The sequence below is a fragment of the Purpureocillium takamizusanense genome, chromosome 4, assembly GCF_022605165.1.
Source record: "Purpureocillium takamizusanense chromosome 4, complete sequence".
Taxonomy (NCBI): Eukaryota; Fungi; Ascomycota; class Sordariomycetes; order Hypocreales; family Ophiocordycipitaceae; genus Purpureocillium; species Purpureocillium takamizusanense.
This window is the reverse complement of record NC_063071.1, coordinates 976,924-992,413: the sequence shown is the minus strand read 5'-3', so window position 1 is coordinate 992,413 and position 15,490 is coordinate 976,924. Positions and strand designations below refer to the sequence as shown.

The window sequence follows — 15,490 nt, the reverse complement described above, 5'->3', positions numbered from 1 at the left end:
CACTGGCGTGGCTCGTTGCGTCGGTTGCCCGTTGGAACCCCACAAGGCGGCCGGAGCCATTCATTCGGTGAAGGTCTCGACTGGCGTCAGCAGTTAGTCTCGCGGGGCTTGCCGTGCTCATCAAGGGCTCGTTCGTTGTGTTGGCTGGAGGGAAGCGGGTCGTGAGGCGGAAATGTATTCTCGGCTATCGCACACTACACGCATTTTCCGTCTCGCGATTGACCTCACGAGGTGTAAAGGCGAATTATGATATATATTCAGCAAGGTAAGTGTACACTCTATTCCGGGTGCAAGTGGCTCTCTGCCGCTGCCCGGTTTACACGCTCGCCACCAACCCGCCCTCTTTCATCGCGGACACTCTTCGTCGGCGGCTTCACAAACATCAGCGCGGTCAGCGCTATGCTACACAAGAACGCGATATAGAACCACGGGAGGCCCATCCAGATGCCCTTGCGCCGCAGCCCCTGGTCGAAGAAAAAAGCCAGCACCGGCCCGCCGATGAAGGAGCCCAGCACCTCCACCATGCCGATGAGCGCGTACAGGCGCGACGTGAACTCGGGCTCGACGTAGTGCGTCACGGTGGCGCGCGCGAGCGGGCTGTCGGCGGCGCCAAACGTGCCGATGAAGAGCCCAAACAGGAACAGCACCACGTTGTGGCTGAAGCCCTCGAGCAGCGCGCCCGCGATGATGAGCGCCGTCGACACCCGCGCCAGGAACAGGTCCTTGCCGAAGATGGTGAAGCGGAAGCGCGGCGACATGAGCACCTGCGACACCTTGGGCAGGGCCGCGAGCAGGGCGAGGTTGAGCACGCCGAGCGGCGACAGCAGGAGGCTCGTCTCGGCGAGCTTCCAGCCAAAGTGCTTGCTGATGTACTGCGCCAGCGTGCTGCTGTAGGCGGCGAACCGCGCGCTCTGGAAGAAAAAGGTGAGGAGCACGAGCGGGATGTTGATGTTCCTGGTCATGTCGAGCGACCTTCGTAGATCGCGGATGCCGTTGCCGAGGTGTTCCTTGAAATCCTCGAGCAGCGGCCGGTCGTATGTGTGTTTTGACTTGCCCGTCCCCTGGACCAGGGTCTCGGGGATGAAGAAGAAGACGCACAGCATAAAGGGCGTGATGAAGATGACGGTATAGATGGGCACCCAGGGGCCGTACTTTTCCATCAGCAGGCCTGCGAGAAGAGGGCCGATCAGGCCACCGGCGGTCGCCCCAAAGGTGAGGTAGAGGAAGCTCGACGCTCTGCCTCAAGTCAGCATCAATGCCGATCGATCCCCAGGGTTCGTCCGATGCACACGGGGAGGGCTACTCACTTTTCCTTCTCCGTGCTCACGTCGGCAGCCATGGCGTACAGCGTGTTGAGCAGCACAGGGACGCCACCGCCAAACAAGATGAAGAGCGAGCCCGTCATGAGGAGATACGGATTCTCGCGCATCTGCTTCTTCATGCCGTGGAGCAAAAACGGCGCAAAGCTGAACGAGGCGGCGACGCTGCCGTAGGCCATGAGCGCGGTGGGCTTACGGCCGATGCGGTCTGCGAGAATGCCGTACGGGAATGCGACGATCAAGGCTGCGGACGGGTTAGTTCATCAATCAGCACCATGTCTCTCTCGCGCTCTCTCTCTCTGTCTCTCCCCAACCGTCCAACCAGCAACGAACGGGGGCCGCGGCATACTCATGATGGCATTGACCAGCCCGACCCAGCCGAGCAGATAAGCCAGTCGCGATTGCACCTCATCGCCCTTGCACTTCATCTCGTCGATGATATCCGGCCCGTCATCCTGGTACCACGCGTGGCAGACGGCATCCTCGATCAGGCGGTACAGCGGGATGAGCAAGAGCATGCCGCTCGAGGTGACGCAGAACTTGAGCGTCGCCGCGAGGAGCACAATGGTGCCCGGCGTCTTGGCCTGCCAGCGCTTCGCCCTGATGCGCGGGCGCGTGGGTAGAGGCTCGTCGGGAAGCTCGTAGTCGTCGTCCAGCAGCGGGGCATCCTCCTCGGACGGCGGCTCCGTGTCGAGTTCCACGTCGGACATGATTACTCGACTCCTGGTGAAGTTGATGGTAAGGAAGGAAGGATCGCAACTACGACCCGGGCGTGGCCGTGGTAATGAATGGGACGCGTTCAGGGTAAAGGGTAACTAGTGACGCATGACGAATCGGAGCGACGCTGTCAAGACGCGTCTGCCTGTGGGAAACCGAGGAAACCGAAGCTGAGCGCCCCGGCACTTGTGTAGTAGTAGAAGCTGCGTCGCAGTCGTAATAAGTTAGCAGCAACTTAGTTGACGAGGCGGATCCGGGTCCAGGGCCGCGGGCGCGCAGGGCACAAGCATTGAGCTAATAAAATGCCTTGGCTGTCGTATCAGATGCTAGGGATTACGACTCCCGCGACTAGACTTTACCCATCTCAGCCTCAGCTCGGGCGTATGCGCGGACGTAGTTGCTCCGCCCCAGTTTGACTGCCGATCAATCCCTGGCTTCAATGCCTCCACTTGTTGCTCGTTGGAGAAACCTTTGGATCGCAAAGGGAAATGGTGCTTGGTGCTTGCCTTCGTGCCTGTCCATGCCGTGATTGGCATCGATGCGTCAAGCTTCATGTCATCACGAGTGCCGGGGGCGACCCCGTCCGTCAACAACCAAGTCAAAGAAAGGCTTGGGGGATTTTACATGAACATGGCCGGCAACGGTCTGTCTGACACAGGCCCGCAGTGGGCAGTACGGTAAGCCGTTACCGACGCCACCACGGCAGTGACAGCGGACGGACATCGGCTGGCAATCAGCTTCACAGGAGGTTTCACTGTTGATGACGACGACTGCACTGACCAAGTGAAACGATAAAGAGCGCATTAAACCCCCCAGGCCGCTCGAACCGTCCGGTCCCATCATCCCACGTAAACGGGTCGCAACTCCGTGGCGGCACCGCCCCCCTCTGCTGCGTGAATATTGGGTTTCAACACTGGCGTGTGCATTTCAGGTGGCGCACTTCCGCTTCGACTCCGTCTCAGTGTCAAAGTCGACAGACCAAATCATGGTGCCACCGAGACAGCTCTCCTCCGCAAACGCCCGCTTCATCTCCAGCGTCTCGTGGTCGTCGTACCCGACCCAGTTGCTCCCGCCGCCGTACGTGAAATACTTTACCATGGCAGTCGAATTGAGGTACGGCTTTGCCCCCTCGCTCGCAATCAGTCGACGAATCTCCATCAACGACAAAATCCCAGACGAATTGGTACACCGGCCGCTGGCGCCTCCCTTGCCCGACACGAATTGGCAGCCCACGTCGCCGCACTCGGGGTCTGAGAGGGTATATGTGCGGCCATAATATGCCAGCCCAAGGTTGATCTTGCCAAAATCCACGCCGTCGTACACAAGAGGCAGCAGGTCCTTTTTAACATCAGTGATATCTGTTTGCGGTCGGACGATGGAACCCAGGGCTCCGACGTATGAGTCCCAGGGGCCGTGGAGGTCGTACGACATGAACCCAAAAAAGTCGACATAAGGTTCCATTTCCTTGGGTCGGAAGCCACGAAGGTACCAGTAGTCTGGCGCCAGTGCGACGCTGATGCCGACCTCGGGTTTGAAAGCAGCTCTCAGCTCCTTGACAAGGAGCACGAAATTAGCGGCGTCTCCTGCCCGGCCGCCGCGAGCGGGCTCAGACGGGTATTCCCAGTCAATGTCCGCACCTTGGAAGCCGTACGTCTCCATGAAAGCGGCGAGCGAAGAAATGAAGGCCGCTCGATTCGCTGCCGTTGATACCATATCGCTGAAGGCGTGTTGTGTTGAGCCCGGGTCATTAAAGGCCGACTAGATTTGGAAGGGATCATGTTAGTGTCTGATACGATGTTCAGGAATATCCCTCTCGTGCACATATGCAAGGCCACCCAGAGAAAGTTGGTGGCACTTACTCCTCCGACCGCGATCCATGTTTGTAGTCCCTTCTTCTTCAGCGAAGTAAACTCGGGGTACAGAGAGATATCAGCCTCATCCATCGGCATCATCTGGAACGTCGAAGGGTGAAAGTACGCAAATGCATAAACAAGGTGCGTAAGCCCGCGAGTGTTGATTTGCTTTGGCAACACTTTATCACAGGCCCTGTCTCTCGTGTTCGAACCCTGGTAGTATCCAATATGCCGCCATAGGGAGCCCGAGGATTTCTTGCATGACGGGAGAACCTTCATCTCACAAGAGCCGAATGCTTGCTGGCATGGGGCCTTTCCATAGTCCGGGTCAGCATTGATGCAGTGGCCTGTGTCCATGCCACACCAGCCGTAGTAGCCGCAGCAAAGGTTCAGACCACATGAGATATTGCCGCCCAAGGAATCAACCCCGCACATGGCTTTGACGTCGCAGTTCGAGATGCATGTTGGTCCACAGCTACGCGATCGTGAGGGATCAGTCTATGCCATCCGCAAGGAAGGCCAGGGCCAGACAAGATGTTGCGTCGGCCGGGCGCAAGAGTGACTTACTGGCCCTCTTGGAACCCGCATTGGCCCTTTGAGTTACAACAGCTCCCATCTACACATGGTGATTGCGGGCCGCACTGGACAACACCATTAGCTGACCCTCTTAAGCAATATGAATGAGAATTCGAATCACCTCTGAGGCAGTGGTGGCAAGAGTCCCTGAAAAGACCGTCAGAAGAAACAAGAGCAGATTAGCTTTACACTGTGATGGGAAAGAACGCATCGTGTCGTACTCAGACAGGTATTGGCAGTACTTTTCCTGCAACTCAAGTAACGTGGAGCCAAGTAGAGGAGCCTACGATTCTTAAATGAGCATGATATTAGTTGAGGCATTGATGAACACTCCATCTGACACGTCGCATTGTCCGCAACATATCCAAAGCCAGGTTACTTCGCACAGGTCAGTGCAAAGCAAAAGCACGAACACCGGAGGTCGTGCCCACTCTTGTAACATTCCCGCGGCGGCGCTCAACATATATATTGCCAGTGTTGGTCCCCTGAATCTTTTCCACGTCTTGGCAGCGCAACCATCATTTCCCAATCGGCGAGTCAGCCGAGATGGCGTGGGCAGCTGGTGTTGACGAGCGTGCAACGGACTGCCCCGTGAGGTATCCGGTGGCAGTCGAGTTGATACGTGTGCGACAGGTTCACGATCAGTGATGGGGTTAGTATATGGTGGTTAGGAGCTTCCATGTAACGTTGCCGGTGAATGCACACTGTTGATGTGTTTAAACTTCGTTGCGAGGTCCAATCGTGGGCCTGGTTGGTCCAGATAATAAGCAACTTGCATCCTTCATCTATCCGCGCTTAGTGATCCGTCAGGCTCAATGTTCAAAATCAGTCACCCAACAAGTTGGGAGAGAAAATGTGAAAGGAAAACGTCTCAAACTCAGATCGCCCTCAGCATACTTCGTGTCTAGTCGACGTCTTATTACTGGCTGGTCACATGCTGCGCCGCGAGCGGTCCGTTCGGGGCCTCTGTAAGCGAAGGTGAACTTTTACGTGCACCAACTTTCAATCTGCGAGCCGCATCGTGGGCATCGTACATCTATTGGCCTCCGGACTGGTGTACCAAATACGCAGTTGCGGCATGTCGAATTTCCCTTTGTAGCACCCTGGACCCAAGATAATGGCTAAACAGCACGGACATGAGGAAAAATATCTGAAGAGCTGCTTTCCCGCGCACGTCGTCGACGGCTTAGGAGTACGGTCACCGTGATAGTGATCAGTATCACTTTATATTGCCTCACAGACTACTTCTAAAGCCTGTGGCCTGCGTTTCACTTTCCTACACGATGTCTGACAGATGCGTTTTGTAGACGGGGCCGAGAGGTACGGCAATAGTAAATCTGGACAACAAACCCAGCAGATCAAATGGACGTCCACCCATGTGTTCGAATTCGATAAAGCTTGAGTTCGTTTCATGTATCAAAACCACTGTTCCCAGATCGCACTAGCCCTCGTTATCATAGTCCGTGGTTCGCTGACTCCTAGCCATCAATTCAAAGCCCCCCCAACACAAGTACAAGCAAACCCACGACCAAACCAGACACTTGGTTCCATCAACCATTGAAGGTTCCGGTAACAGTGGACGAGCTTCCACTCGCTGTCTCTGTCGGGGGCTCTTTTTTTTTTGTTCGTTAGCCAGACGGTAGTCCTCTCGGTTGTTGCTACGGGTTTGACCTCGAAACAAAATGCACGGCGGAATATAGAAGTGAAATGACGCTACTCACGGCAAACGCATCGCCGGCAGTACTTAGACCCCTGGATCTTCTCATTAGGGACGAACCTATACCCCTGGCAGGAGCCGCACATGGCCGATCCGCCCATGGCGGTACCCGCCGCGAGGTTGCCACAGTTGAGAATCATGTCAGAGACGCTCGGAACGCAATCTTCGGAAGTTTGAGGTGCGGAAGTTCCAGAGACGTCCGTGGAGCCCAATGACCCCACGTCGGTACTGCACTTCACGAGTTCGTTGATGGTACAAGGAGTCTTCTTCTTCGAGAAGCCCGGCAAGCCCGGGAGGGCCATGGTGAGGGGGCCGAGGACGCCCACGATGACCACGAGGGAGCGAGACAGCTGCATCTTTGGATCGAAATGGGGTGACTCAGAGGTTCCTTCTGCGAGGCCCTTTGGTCAATCGCTGCGAGAGGATCGAAGAATCGTTTCCGAGGCAGGTGCGTCTTAGGGCTGAGTTGTGTTGGACATCAAGTTTGAAGTGTGTCCCATGACATGTTATATACATGGAACCAACCCTCTCCCATTTCTTGACGGTGCTGTATACTTGGCGTGTGAAACGGATGGCATTTTTGGGGCAGAATTTGGTTACGATATGGTGACGATGCCCTTGTTCCCCGAGGCGGACGCTCGAGCCCGGCTATGGCTCCTTGACGTATCTTGTGTCGGAAGCGCGAGGTACTAGGCTGCAGCAATGCAGAAATATTCGGCACCTTTGGCGTCGTCGTCGTCGTCGTCGTCGTCGTCGTCGTCGTCGTCGTCGTCGTCGGCGCCGGCGTCGAAGCCACAACGAAGCACACACGGACGCGGGCGGGAATTGTTGATTGGCGAGGAACAGACGCGCGCATCGGCGGGCCGATGTTCATGTAGCCCCCCAAAAGTTGAAACGCAGTAAGCCTTAATTTGTCTGGACTGGAGAGAGCAGAATGCAGACTGTGCGCATTTACGGGGTCCTTGTTGCCTGCCCCATGGCCAGGGACTGCCATGGCCTGGGAGAATTGATGAGCCTGCATTCAATTCCGTCATGAGATAATTCCCTCATGTCATTGGACTTGATCGCAAGCGATTGCGCTCTGTTCGGGCGCCCTGGCTGTACCACAAGGTGAGCCCCGCACAAAGCACTAAAGGTAGGTAGACATAATACTATCATCGCTGAATCCGATTTCGTAACCGTTTGCCCTGTTTATTCAACCACACCCCTCTTCTTCACATATCATTATCGAGTCTCGACACAACTACTAACGTTAGTGCGGCGTCACACTCTCAACGCAGCACCGCAACGCTATCGTGAGCCTTTTTCACTCGACAAAACTCATCACCGGCTCATTGACGTTGAGAGTCTCCCCCCCCCCCCCTTTCTTCTTCCTCCGCAAGTGCACAATGGCCTCCTCGCAGGGCCTCCGCATCGGCTTCGTGCCCGAGCACTTCTCCACGCCGCTCCACTTCGCCCAGGAGCACTATGGCCTCGACGCGACGCTCATCCCCTTCCCCTCGGGCACCGGGCACATGGTCACGGCGCTGCGGGCGGGCGACATAGACGTCGGCATCGGCCTGACAGAGGGCTGGATTGCCGGGCTCGGCAAGGAAGGCGTCCAAGGCGACGACGGGGGGTACCGCCTCGTCGGGACCTACGTCGAGACCCCGCTGTGTACGTATCACTGCATTCGTCAACCGTCACTGGGTTCGAGGGGGCGGGTCACTTGTCCCTCATATAATTGGTTCTTTTGCCGTCGCGGTGTCGCACTCGCTCATCAACACCACGTTACACAGGCTGGGCCATCTCCACGGGCGCCGACCGCCCGGACATCACCTCGGTGGACGCCCTCAAGGGCGGCAGGATTGGCGTCTCGCGCATCGGGTCCGGCAGCTACGTCATGGGCTTTGTGCTCGCCGACAAGCAGGGCTGGCTGGCGCAGAATCAGCAGCAGCAGCCCTTTTCCGAGACGGTGGTGCTCAACACATTTGACAAGCTGCGCGGGGCGGTCAACGCGGGCGAGGCCGACTTCTTCATGTGGGAGCACTTTACGTCCAAGAAGTACTACGACGCGGGCGAGATCCGCCGCGTGGGAGACATATATACGCCCTGGAGCAGCTGGAAGATTGTCGCCTCGACCAAGCTGGTGCCGCCTCCCGGCCGTGCCGCTGGATCTGCCGGGTCGGCGGCCGGTGAAGCTGACGCGCGCGTTCGGGACCTTTTCGAGAAGCTCGACGCTGGCGTGCGGCACTTCAACGACAACCCCGAGGAGGCGGTGCGGTACATCTCGACGAGCCTGGACTACTCCGAAGCGGACGCGCGCGAGTGGCTCAAGACGGTGCGCTTCCCGCAGAGGACCGAGGGCGTTAAGCCCGAGGTCGTGGCCGACTGTGTGTCCATCCTGCGAAAGGCGGGCGTGCTGGTCGACGGTAAAGGGATGGAGCCCGAAGCCATGGTGGCCCAGCTGTAGAGCGAGTGGTGGGAAGAAGGGGGCAGTTATGAGCCATCACGTTGCCTCGGAGAAAACAAAAATAGAAAGGGGCGGTGGTTCAGTGGCCATGTCCGCGCTTGTGCTGTCGACGGCCTTACCACGGCGCCCCCTGCGTCAACCCCATGCGCCCCGTGAAGATGGACGACGCCCGATGGCGATGAGCATCACGTTTCACTTACACCATATGCGTTTGTAATGAAGATAAGCCAAGCGCGTCAAACAAACACGCCGAAGAAGAAAAAAGGAAGACCCCTCGGGGATCGCAAAATGGTCTGGCGACGGTGGTCGCTGATGGCCTCGTGCTCATCCGCCTGATACCACACCGACCGGGCCATGGCCCCAACGTCGTCAAGCGCCGCAGCGCGTAGGTGGTGCAACGCGGCGTTGCTTGTCGCAAGTTGCGACAGTCACTTACTCACTCGGCGCCCGCTCGTTCTGGACCCTGTGGCTCACCTGACCGGAACTATTTTTTCCGCTTCAACATAACGACACAGCCAAGTCGACAGGATCACCCCATGGTCATGATCTGTTTCCGCTTACGATACTCGTTGCGTAAGAGGGGACACGCTGCTGATGGCGGACATTTGTTTGCCGCCCTTCATCGACTTCCGTCAAGTCGCTTCGTCACCCCTTGCCAGTCATTTGAGCAGAATTTGGCCGTGCTGCGAGCGCCACGTCATATTTTGATGGTGGAATGGGTAGTCATGTCGAGACCATTCAGGGGGGGGGGCAGACGGACCCGTCTGCGCCAGTTCGTTGTGGATATGGATGTATAAGAAGAAGAAGCTGTCCTCACCAAACCGGTTGCCATTCGTTGCATTATCAGACTTGACTTGTTCGCTACCACAGCACTTTACTTCGCACCATCTGCCCTTTAGAACCTCGATCTCAACATGATGGCCCGCCCTAGCCCGACTGCGAGCATGCCGGGCATCGACCGTGCCACAATGCACCAGGCGGAAATGGCCTCGGGGGTGCGCCACTTGACGGACATAGTCCTTCATAACAACCTTTGGATCTACTTCACCATCATCTATCCCACCGGAGACCCCGCAACTCAATCGCAGGCGTTGTTCCGCTCATGCAAGTGTCACGGCGAACCGTTATATTTCAGCACGGCCCATGGTTGGCCCTTTCCACCCAGACCGGATCAGGAGGACGTGGGCATGGTAATAAGCAGCCCCCCAGACAGCCAAGTCACCGTACTGGAGGCCCGGAACACGCCTGACGGTTGGGATATTATTGTGGGTATTCCGCACAGGCTAGCGGGACAGATCCCAGCGTTGCTTGACTGCTTCAAGGCCCAAGGTGTCCAGCCGTGGTACAAGCCGATCGAATCGAAGGATGGGCGAAGGTATCCTTGGCCCGACAGGCCATCCTGACGTGGACATTCATAGGGCCAGTGCCTTTCCGGAGACGCTGTTGGTTGATAGTGCCGACAATGTTCAGTAGCACGCGATGTTTGGTTTTTGGATGGCCGGGGCGGGCATGTGGGAACTTGACGAGTCGGTGATGTTGTTGCGCACGAAGTGGTGGTGGATTCTCCGTCGTCGGCCAGAAGCCATGGTTACGAATGGAACATGAATGGTGCCGAGGATGTGATTTGTGATTCTTGAGGCGGCATTGCTGCTTTGGTAGTACGCGTGGAGGGTGCGCTGAGAGGGGTCGGGTATTGATTCGGTGACGGAAGGCTGTCAGTTACCATTGCGTTGGGCGATAACTACCTAGTACTAACCACGTAATGAATGAAGTTTGTTGGGTACCTACGCGCGCGACCCCCCTTTTGCAATAGCAGCAATTAGAGCTTTTGACCAAGGCAAATAGGTGCCAAGTAACTGCGGCAGGCAGGCTGGGCTCGCGGTAGGTGCAAGCCACCTATTGACGGGCTATAGACATAACCTTCCTGCTATAATAGGCCAATAAGCTAGGCCCGTGTAAATTACTGTCTATTTACACGAGCTATTGAGTAGTTAATCGCTACTACTAGTCGCGAAAAGCTATTGCAGCCCGTTTTATATATATATATAGCCCGCTATATATATATAGCCCGAGCGGTATAGCCCGCTATGTGTGTATAGCCCGCTGTGTATAGCCGGCCGGCCGCGGGGCAGCTAGCCTAGCGCGCCTACCTCGTCGCGTTTATTCCTACTTATTAGAGAATAACGTTGCCCTTAATTAATTGAATATATGCCTCGTGTGACGGGGCCGGCGCTGTGTGGCAGGAGCCGGTCGGGTTGTTGATATTTAACGTGCTATAAAGGAAGGAAATTGGGGTTGTGTGCCGGGTAGCCCCTATACGCGCGGCGCCCGCCACGTGCAGCCCCACGTGACTAGCTGCGGGCCCAGGTCAGCGTGGGGTCCCAGCCACACGTGGCGTTGCTGCGCCCGGGGCCGCGCCCCGGGCTCTCATTGGGCCAAGCCCCTTACACCTCGTAGTTAAGTAGTTAGTCGTGCCGTGCCGTGCGTAGCTCGTAGTCGTATATTCGAGTCATAGCTATAATATTCTTTTCGTAGAATAAATTCGTAGAGTTAATTCGTAGAGTCAATTCGTAGATTTAATTAAGGGCATTCAGAGCCGGCACCTAGCTAAAAGGTGCCGGCGAGCCTTTTGCCTAGGTACCTCTCTTTTTGGTAGGATTGTTACTGCTTCGAATAGTAAAAGTTGACTGCTGTCGGGCCCCTGTTAGCAGATAAACTCCCTTCAAATAAATATTTAGCCCACAACAGCTTTTGGGCTCCCAACAGGTCAGCCGGCCGCTGTTGCAGAAGGTAGACCGACCGCTAGGTACCTACCTAGTAGTAGGTGTAGGTAGGTACAGTATCTTATTACTAACGTAAGGTACCTTACCTAGCAGGTCGGCCGGCCCAGGCCATGCGGGCTGGCGCCGCCCATCGGCACGGCAGTCGTTTTTTTAGGTAGACGGGAGATGGAAGCGAGTGACGCCACTTAACGCAGCGCAGCGCAGCCACTCGGCACAGGACTGGGCTTGCACAGCCCGGGCTTGGTCCTGGTCCTTCGGCGCTGCTGTGCTTCCATGCCGTGCCCAGAGCGCCGCCGCCCTACAGGGCTGCCATCCCATCCTGCCCCATCGCATGCATGCCATCCTAAACTGGCCTGACTGGAGAACCCCCGTCCTTTTTCAACCCCCCCTTCCCGTTCCATCCCGACTCGTCACCTCGCACCATCGCTGTACAACACGAGCGTCCGTCCCTCCCAGCCAACCGCCCATTTCGAGATTGAGATGCCATCGCGACCCTCGGGTCCTCCGCTCGTTCCCCTCGCACGCTACACGCTCGGCCCGACGCGCCAGCAACAGCTTGCCGCCGCCGCCGCCACCGCTCCTCCAGGGATGCCATCGACGCCGCGAATGTCGGCCGCCCCCTCCCACCACCGCCCCTCGCTATCCCCACCGACGCGCGGCCCGTGATGGCCTCGCCGGGATCCAGGCGCCTCAGCGAGGCCACCGCCGCCGAGGTGGACGCCCTGCCCAGCGCTCCGGGGGGGCGACGGCGTCTCTCCGCTGCCGCCGCCGACCTCGCCGCGTCGACGGGCTGCTCCATGCTCGTGCGCGTCCCGACCGCCGAGAAGGGAGGCTTCCGCGCCAGCATCGGCCTGGCGGGCATCGCGAGACGAACGCTGGGTATCTGCCTGCTCTTGGTTACTGTGTTTCTGTGGACTTTGTCGAATTTCCTGGCCAGCGTACGTGGCTCCCTTTTTGGCGGCCCGGCCCGGGTCGGGTGCATTGCCGGACCTCGCTGACCTGGGGGCATGACAGTTTATATTCTCCGACCACACCTACGACAAACCGTTTTTCCTCGTCTACGTCAACACGTCCATTTTCGCCGTGTCCTTGATTCCAATGTTTATAAAGTACATGCTCCATCATGGCGTACGTGGTTTCCGGCACGATGCGGTGCACATGTGGCACAGCTATAGAAACAAGACATCACAACACACCAAGCTGCCGACCGACGATGTCGTCGACGACGGTGACGAGGATGACGAGAATACCATCGGCGAGCGGCTGCTGGTGGATGATGAGGGGGGCCTGGAGCCCGCCCGGCAGCAGGACGAGAAGCTGGGCTTCCAAGAGACGGCGGTGCTGAGCCTGGAGTTTTGCATGCTGTGGTTCCTGGCAAACTACTTTGCGTCTGCGTGTCTCGAGTACACGAGCGTCGCGAGCGTCACCATTCTGACGTCGACGAGCAGCGTCTGGACGCTCATCTTCTGCGCGCTGTTCCGGGTGGAGTCCTTCTCCATTCGCAAACTCGTCGGCGTCATGGCGTCGCTCGTCGGCATCGTCCTCATCTCGACGGTGGATCTGACCGGGGGCAGCGACGAGAACAGGGGGTCATTCCCGCACAAGACACCTGGTCAGATCGCCATTGGCGACTCGATGGCGTTTCTCAGCGCCGTCATTTACGGCATGTATGTGACAGTGATGAAGCGGCGCGTGGGCAACGAGGACAAGGTGGACATGCAGCTGTTCTTTGGCCTGGTCGGCGTCTTCAACCTGGCCTTTCTGTGGCCGCTCTTCTTTGTCCTACACTGGACGGGCCTCGAGCCGGTATGTTGGCCCGCCCGCGCCCCGCGTTGCACGCGCCGGTCTTGCCCGAGCGGGTTGTTGCTGACTCGCTGCCAGTTTGAGATGCCGCCGACCGGCCAGGTGTGGGTCATCATCATTGTGTGTACCCTTGGGCCCCGGCCCGGCCGCTCACGATGCGGTTGACGAATGCTAACGAACGAGTGTTAGGTCAACTCTCTGTCGTCCTTTATTAGCGACATCTCGTGGGCGTTTGCGATGCTGCTGACGACGCCCCTCGTGGTGACGGTGGGCCTGTCGCTGACGATACCCCTGTCCCTGGTGGGCGAGATGATTCAGTACGGCCAATACTCGAGCTTTGTGTACTGGATCGGCGCGGCCGTCGTGTTCGTGTCGTTTGTATTTGTCAACAAGGAGAGCCACGAGGACGGCGAAGGCGAGCGGCCCGCGGGCGAGGGGAGGCAGGCGTCGGCCGCCGTGGTATAGATGACGGGTCGCTTGCACCTGGGCGCTTTGGATAGCTGCTGACATGTGGCGTTTGGGGGGGTGCGACCGGCTTTGTGGTGGCCCGATATACAGCGGGATCGGGGATCAAGCCATTTGCACGGCGTCTTGTCTCGCCATAATGACTACTTTGATTGGATTGAATACGCGGGCGAGGAAGCCGCCTCTCTCGTGACATGACACGGCGGCGACACGAGAAGCATTGTCGGATGGAAGAGGCCGCAGCGGCTGAAGAGCTGTTGGTTCTGATGGATGAGGCCGCTCCTACCGCCCCTGTGATGTCTGTGACACCCGAAGAAGTGCCCAGTCCCGAACGAACAACCTCGAATGCGCCCGGCGTTGACGTTTTGTTTCAACTCAGCTGGGCATCGTTGGTCTGACGGCGGCTGTCGTCGTCATCTCTGGACGCCCAGGCAGCCAACCAGCCAGGGGGTTGTTACAAGGGTTACTTGGTAGTCGGTTGGCTGTTGGTCGTACGACAACGACGACGACGACGACGACGACGACAACAACAAGAAGGAGGGGATCTCCAGACAACACGCAACGAAACGACGTCACTTTTCGCGCGCTGCATGTCAACGTCAACGGGCGACGGCTGCACTTACTGTACGCAGCAAGTGATTTGCCCATGCATGCACGCATGCGGCTCATGCAGATTTGGCAGACATGTCCCATGCCAGGTCATGTCATGTCAGTCCCGCCAGCCACACGTGTTGCTTCTCCCCATGCTATGCTCATGCCCATCCCCATCATCCATTCATCCACATGCATATGTATGTACTACGTACGTAACGGCACGTACCTAGATTGGGCCATTCTGGTCTCAACCCGGGTGCTCGGTCGACCAACCAACAAGACATATTCGACTGCCCTGGACGCCCCAAGCCTCCCGTTAGCAATCACTACCAACAAAGTTTCCTCGCAGTTGTTCGCTGTTCGGCCGGGTCGGCCCCCACCCCACCCACCTCCACGCCCCGTCTGGAACCGTGAGCGATCGGGAGGGGGGAGCCGCAGGCGGGGGCACATCTTGGACGTGTCATCTGCGGTGCCTGGCATTTTCCGCTTATCATTTGACATGTCTTTGTACAGCACCAAGCATATATGTACGAATACAGCGGTATTAATCGAATAACTACAAACTCAGCTCGGCACCAGTAGTCATACTACATGCACGCAGCACTCGCAAAAGTATCCCTCTCCGTCATCTCATGCGATTGAGTCTGTACGTGTTCTTTTAGCAGAATGAGGAGCGCTTTGCTCGCTCGCCCGCTTGCATTCTCTCTCTCTGTCTCTTCTAGGCGGCGGGGCAGCAGCACACGGCGCACGCGTGTCAGTCATCAGTAATCGCCTCTCGAGCCCGGTTCTTTCTTCTTTCTTTATTGGTTCAGACGGACCTTTCCCATCCCCAATTCTACTTGCTACCTCGCTTGCCTACCTGCTACCCTATCAGGTAGCTAGTACCTCTAAACGTTAGTTAGCTTTGGGTGTGGTTCTCCCTGGTGGCAAAGAAGGTGGGTGTCAAAAAAATCCGCACACTGCCACCCCAGCCCGAACCGATGCGCCATACTTTTTCCCGATCGCAGCTCGTGCCCGGTGCCTTGGTTTCCCGCGTGGAGAATCCATTCCAACTACAGTATAGAGGCCGGCCACTTCCACGCGCGCAAGCATGCGGCGCCCCCCCCTCCCCAAGCGGACGGCCCACGGGCTCGGGTTCTGTCCCGTCTGAGGCTCGGGCTGGTGGTGGTGTACAGGAAGTAAAGAGCTGATGTACAGCACTGCAACAGCGA

At 57.5% G+C, this 15,490-nt stretch overlaps 5 protein-coding genes across 7 annotated transcripts; 2 read left to right on the top strand and 3 right to left on the bottom strand.

Annotated features, from left to right (window-relative positions):
• Positions 1-256: 256 nt before the first annotated feature.
• On the bottom strand, positions 257-2,429 carry JDV02_004962 (uncharacterized protein). 2 transcript variants are annotated; one of them, XM_047986209.1, is made up of 3 exons: positions 1,669-2,429; positions 1,308-1,563; positions 257-1,236 (listed from the first exon to the last, which is right to left on the bottom strand). In XM_047986209.1, exons 1-3 carry the CDS (start codon positions 2,027-2,029, stop codon positions 279-281), a joined length of 1,575 nt encoding a protein of 524 aa, XP_047842189.1. In that variant the 5' UTR covers positions 2,030-2,429; the 3' UTR covers positions 257-278. The 2 variants fall into 2 exon arrangements, with proteins under 2 accessions (XP_047842189.1, XP_047842190.1); XM_047986210.1 differs by having other exon boundaries at positions 1,308-2,429.
• A 323-nt stretch (positions 2,430-2,752) lies between these two features.
• Positions 2,753-3,749, bottom strand: JDV02_004961 (Chitinase; the record flags this gene model as incomplete). Its single annotated transcript, XM_047986208.1, has 1 exon — positions 2,753-3,749. One exon carries the CDS (start codon positions 3,747-3,749, stop codon positions 2,964-2,966), a length of 786 nt encoding a protein of 261 aa, XP_047842188.1. The 3' UTR covers positions 2,753-2,963.
• A 2,429-nt stretch (positions 3,750-6,178) lies between these two features.
• JDV02_004960 (uncharacterized protein) lies at positions 6,179-6,538 on the bottom strand (the record flags this gene model as incomplete). Its single annotated transcript, XM_047986207.1, has 1 exon — positions 6,179-6,538. One exon carries the CDS (start codon positions 6,536-6,538, stop codon positions 6,179-6,181), a length of 360 nt encoding a protein of 119 aa, XP_047842187.1.
• Positions 6,539-7,532: 994 nt separating this feature from the next.
• On the top strand, positions 7,533-9,484 carry JDV02_004959 (uncharacterized protein). The gene is made up of 2 exons (XM_047986206.1): positions 7,533-7,838; positions 7,961-9,484. The coding sequence occupies exons 1-2, from the start codon at positions 7,571-7,573 to the stop codon at positions 8,632-8,634; spliced, it is 942 nt and encodes a 313-aa protein (XP_047842186.1). The 5' UTR covers positions 7,533-7,570; the 3' UTR covers positions 8,635-9,484.
• Positions 9,485-11,787: 2,303 nt separating this feature from the next.
• On the top strand, positions 11,788-14,468 carry JDV02_004958 (uncharacterized protein). 2 transcript variants are annotated; one of them, XM_047986204.1, is made up of 4 exons: positions 11,788-12,355; positions 12,432-13,223; positions 13,299-13,340; positions 13,410-14,468. In XM_047986204.1, exons 1-4 carry the CDS (start codon positions 12,083-12,085, stop codon positions 13,683-13,685), a joined length of 1,383 nt encoding a protein of 460 aa, XP_047842184.1. In that variant the 5' UTR covers positions 11,788-12,082; the 3' UTR covers positions 13,686-14,468. The 2 variants fall into 2 exon arrangements, with proteins under 2 accessions (XP_047842184.1, XP_047842185.1); XM_047986205.1 differs by having other exon boundaries at positions 11,840-13,340.
• The last annotated feature ends 1,022 nt before the right edge of the window (positions 14,469-15,490 follow it).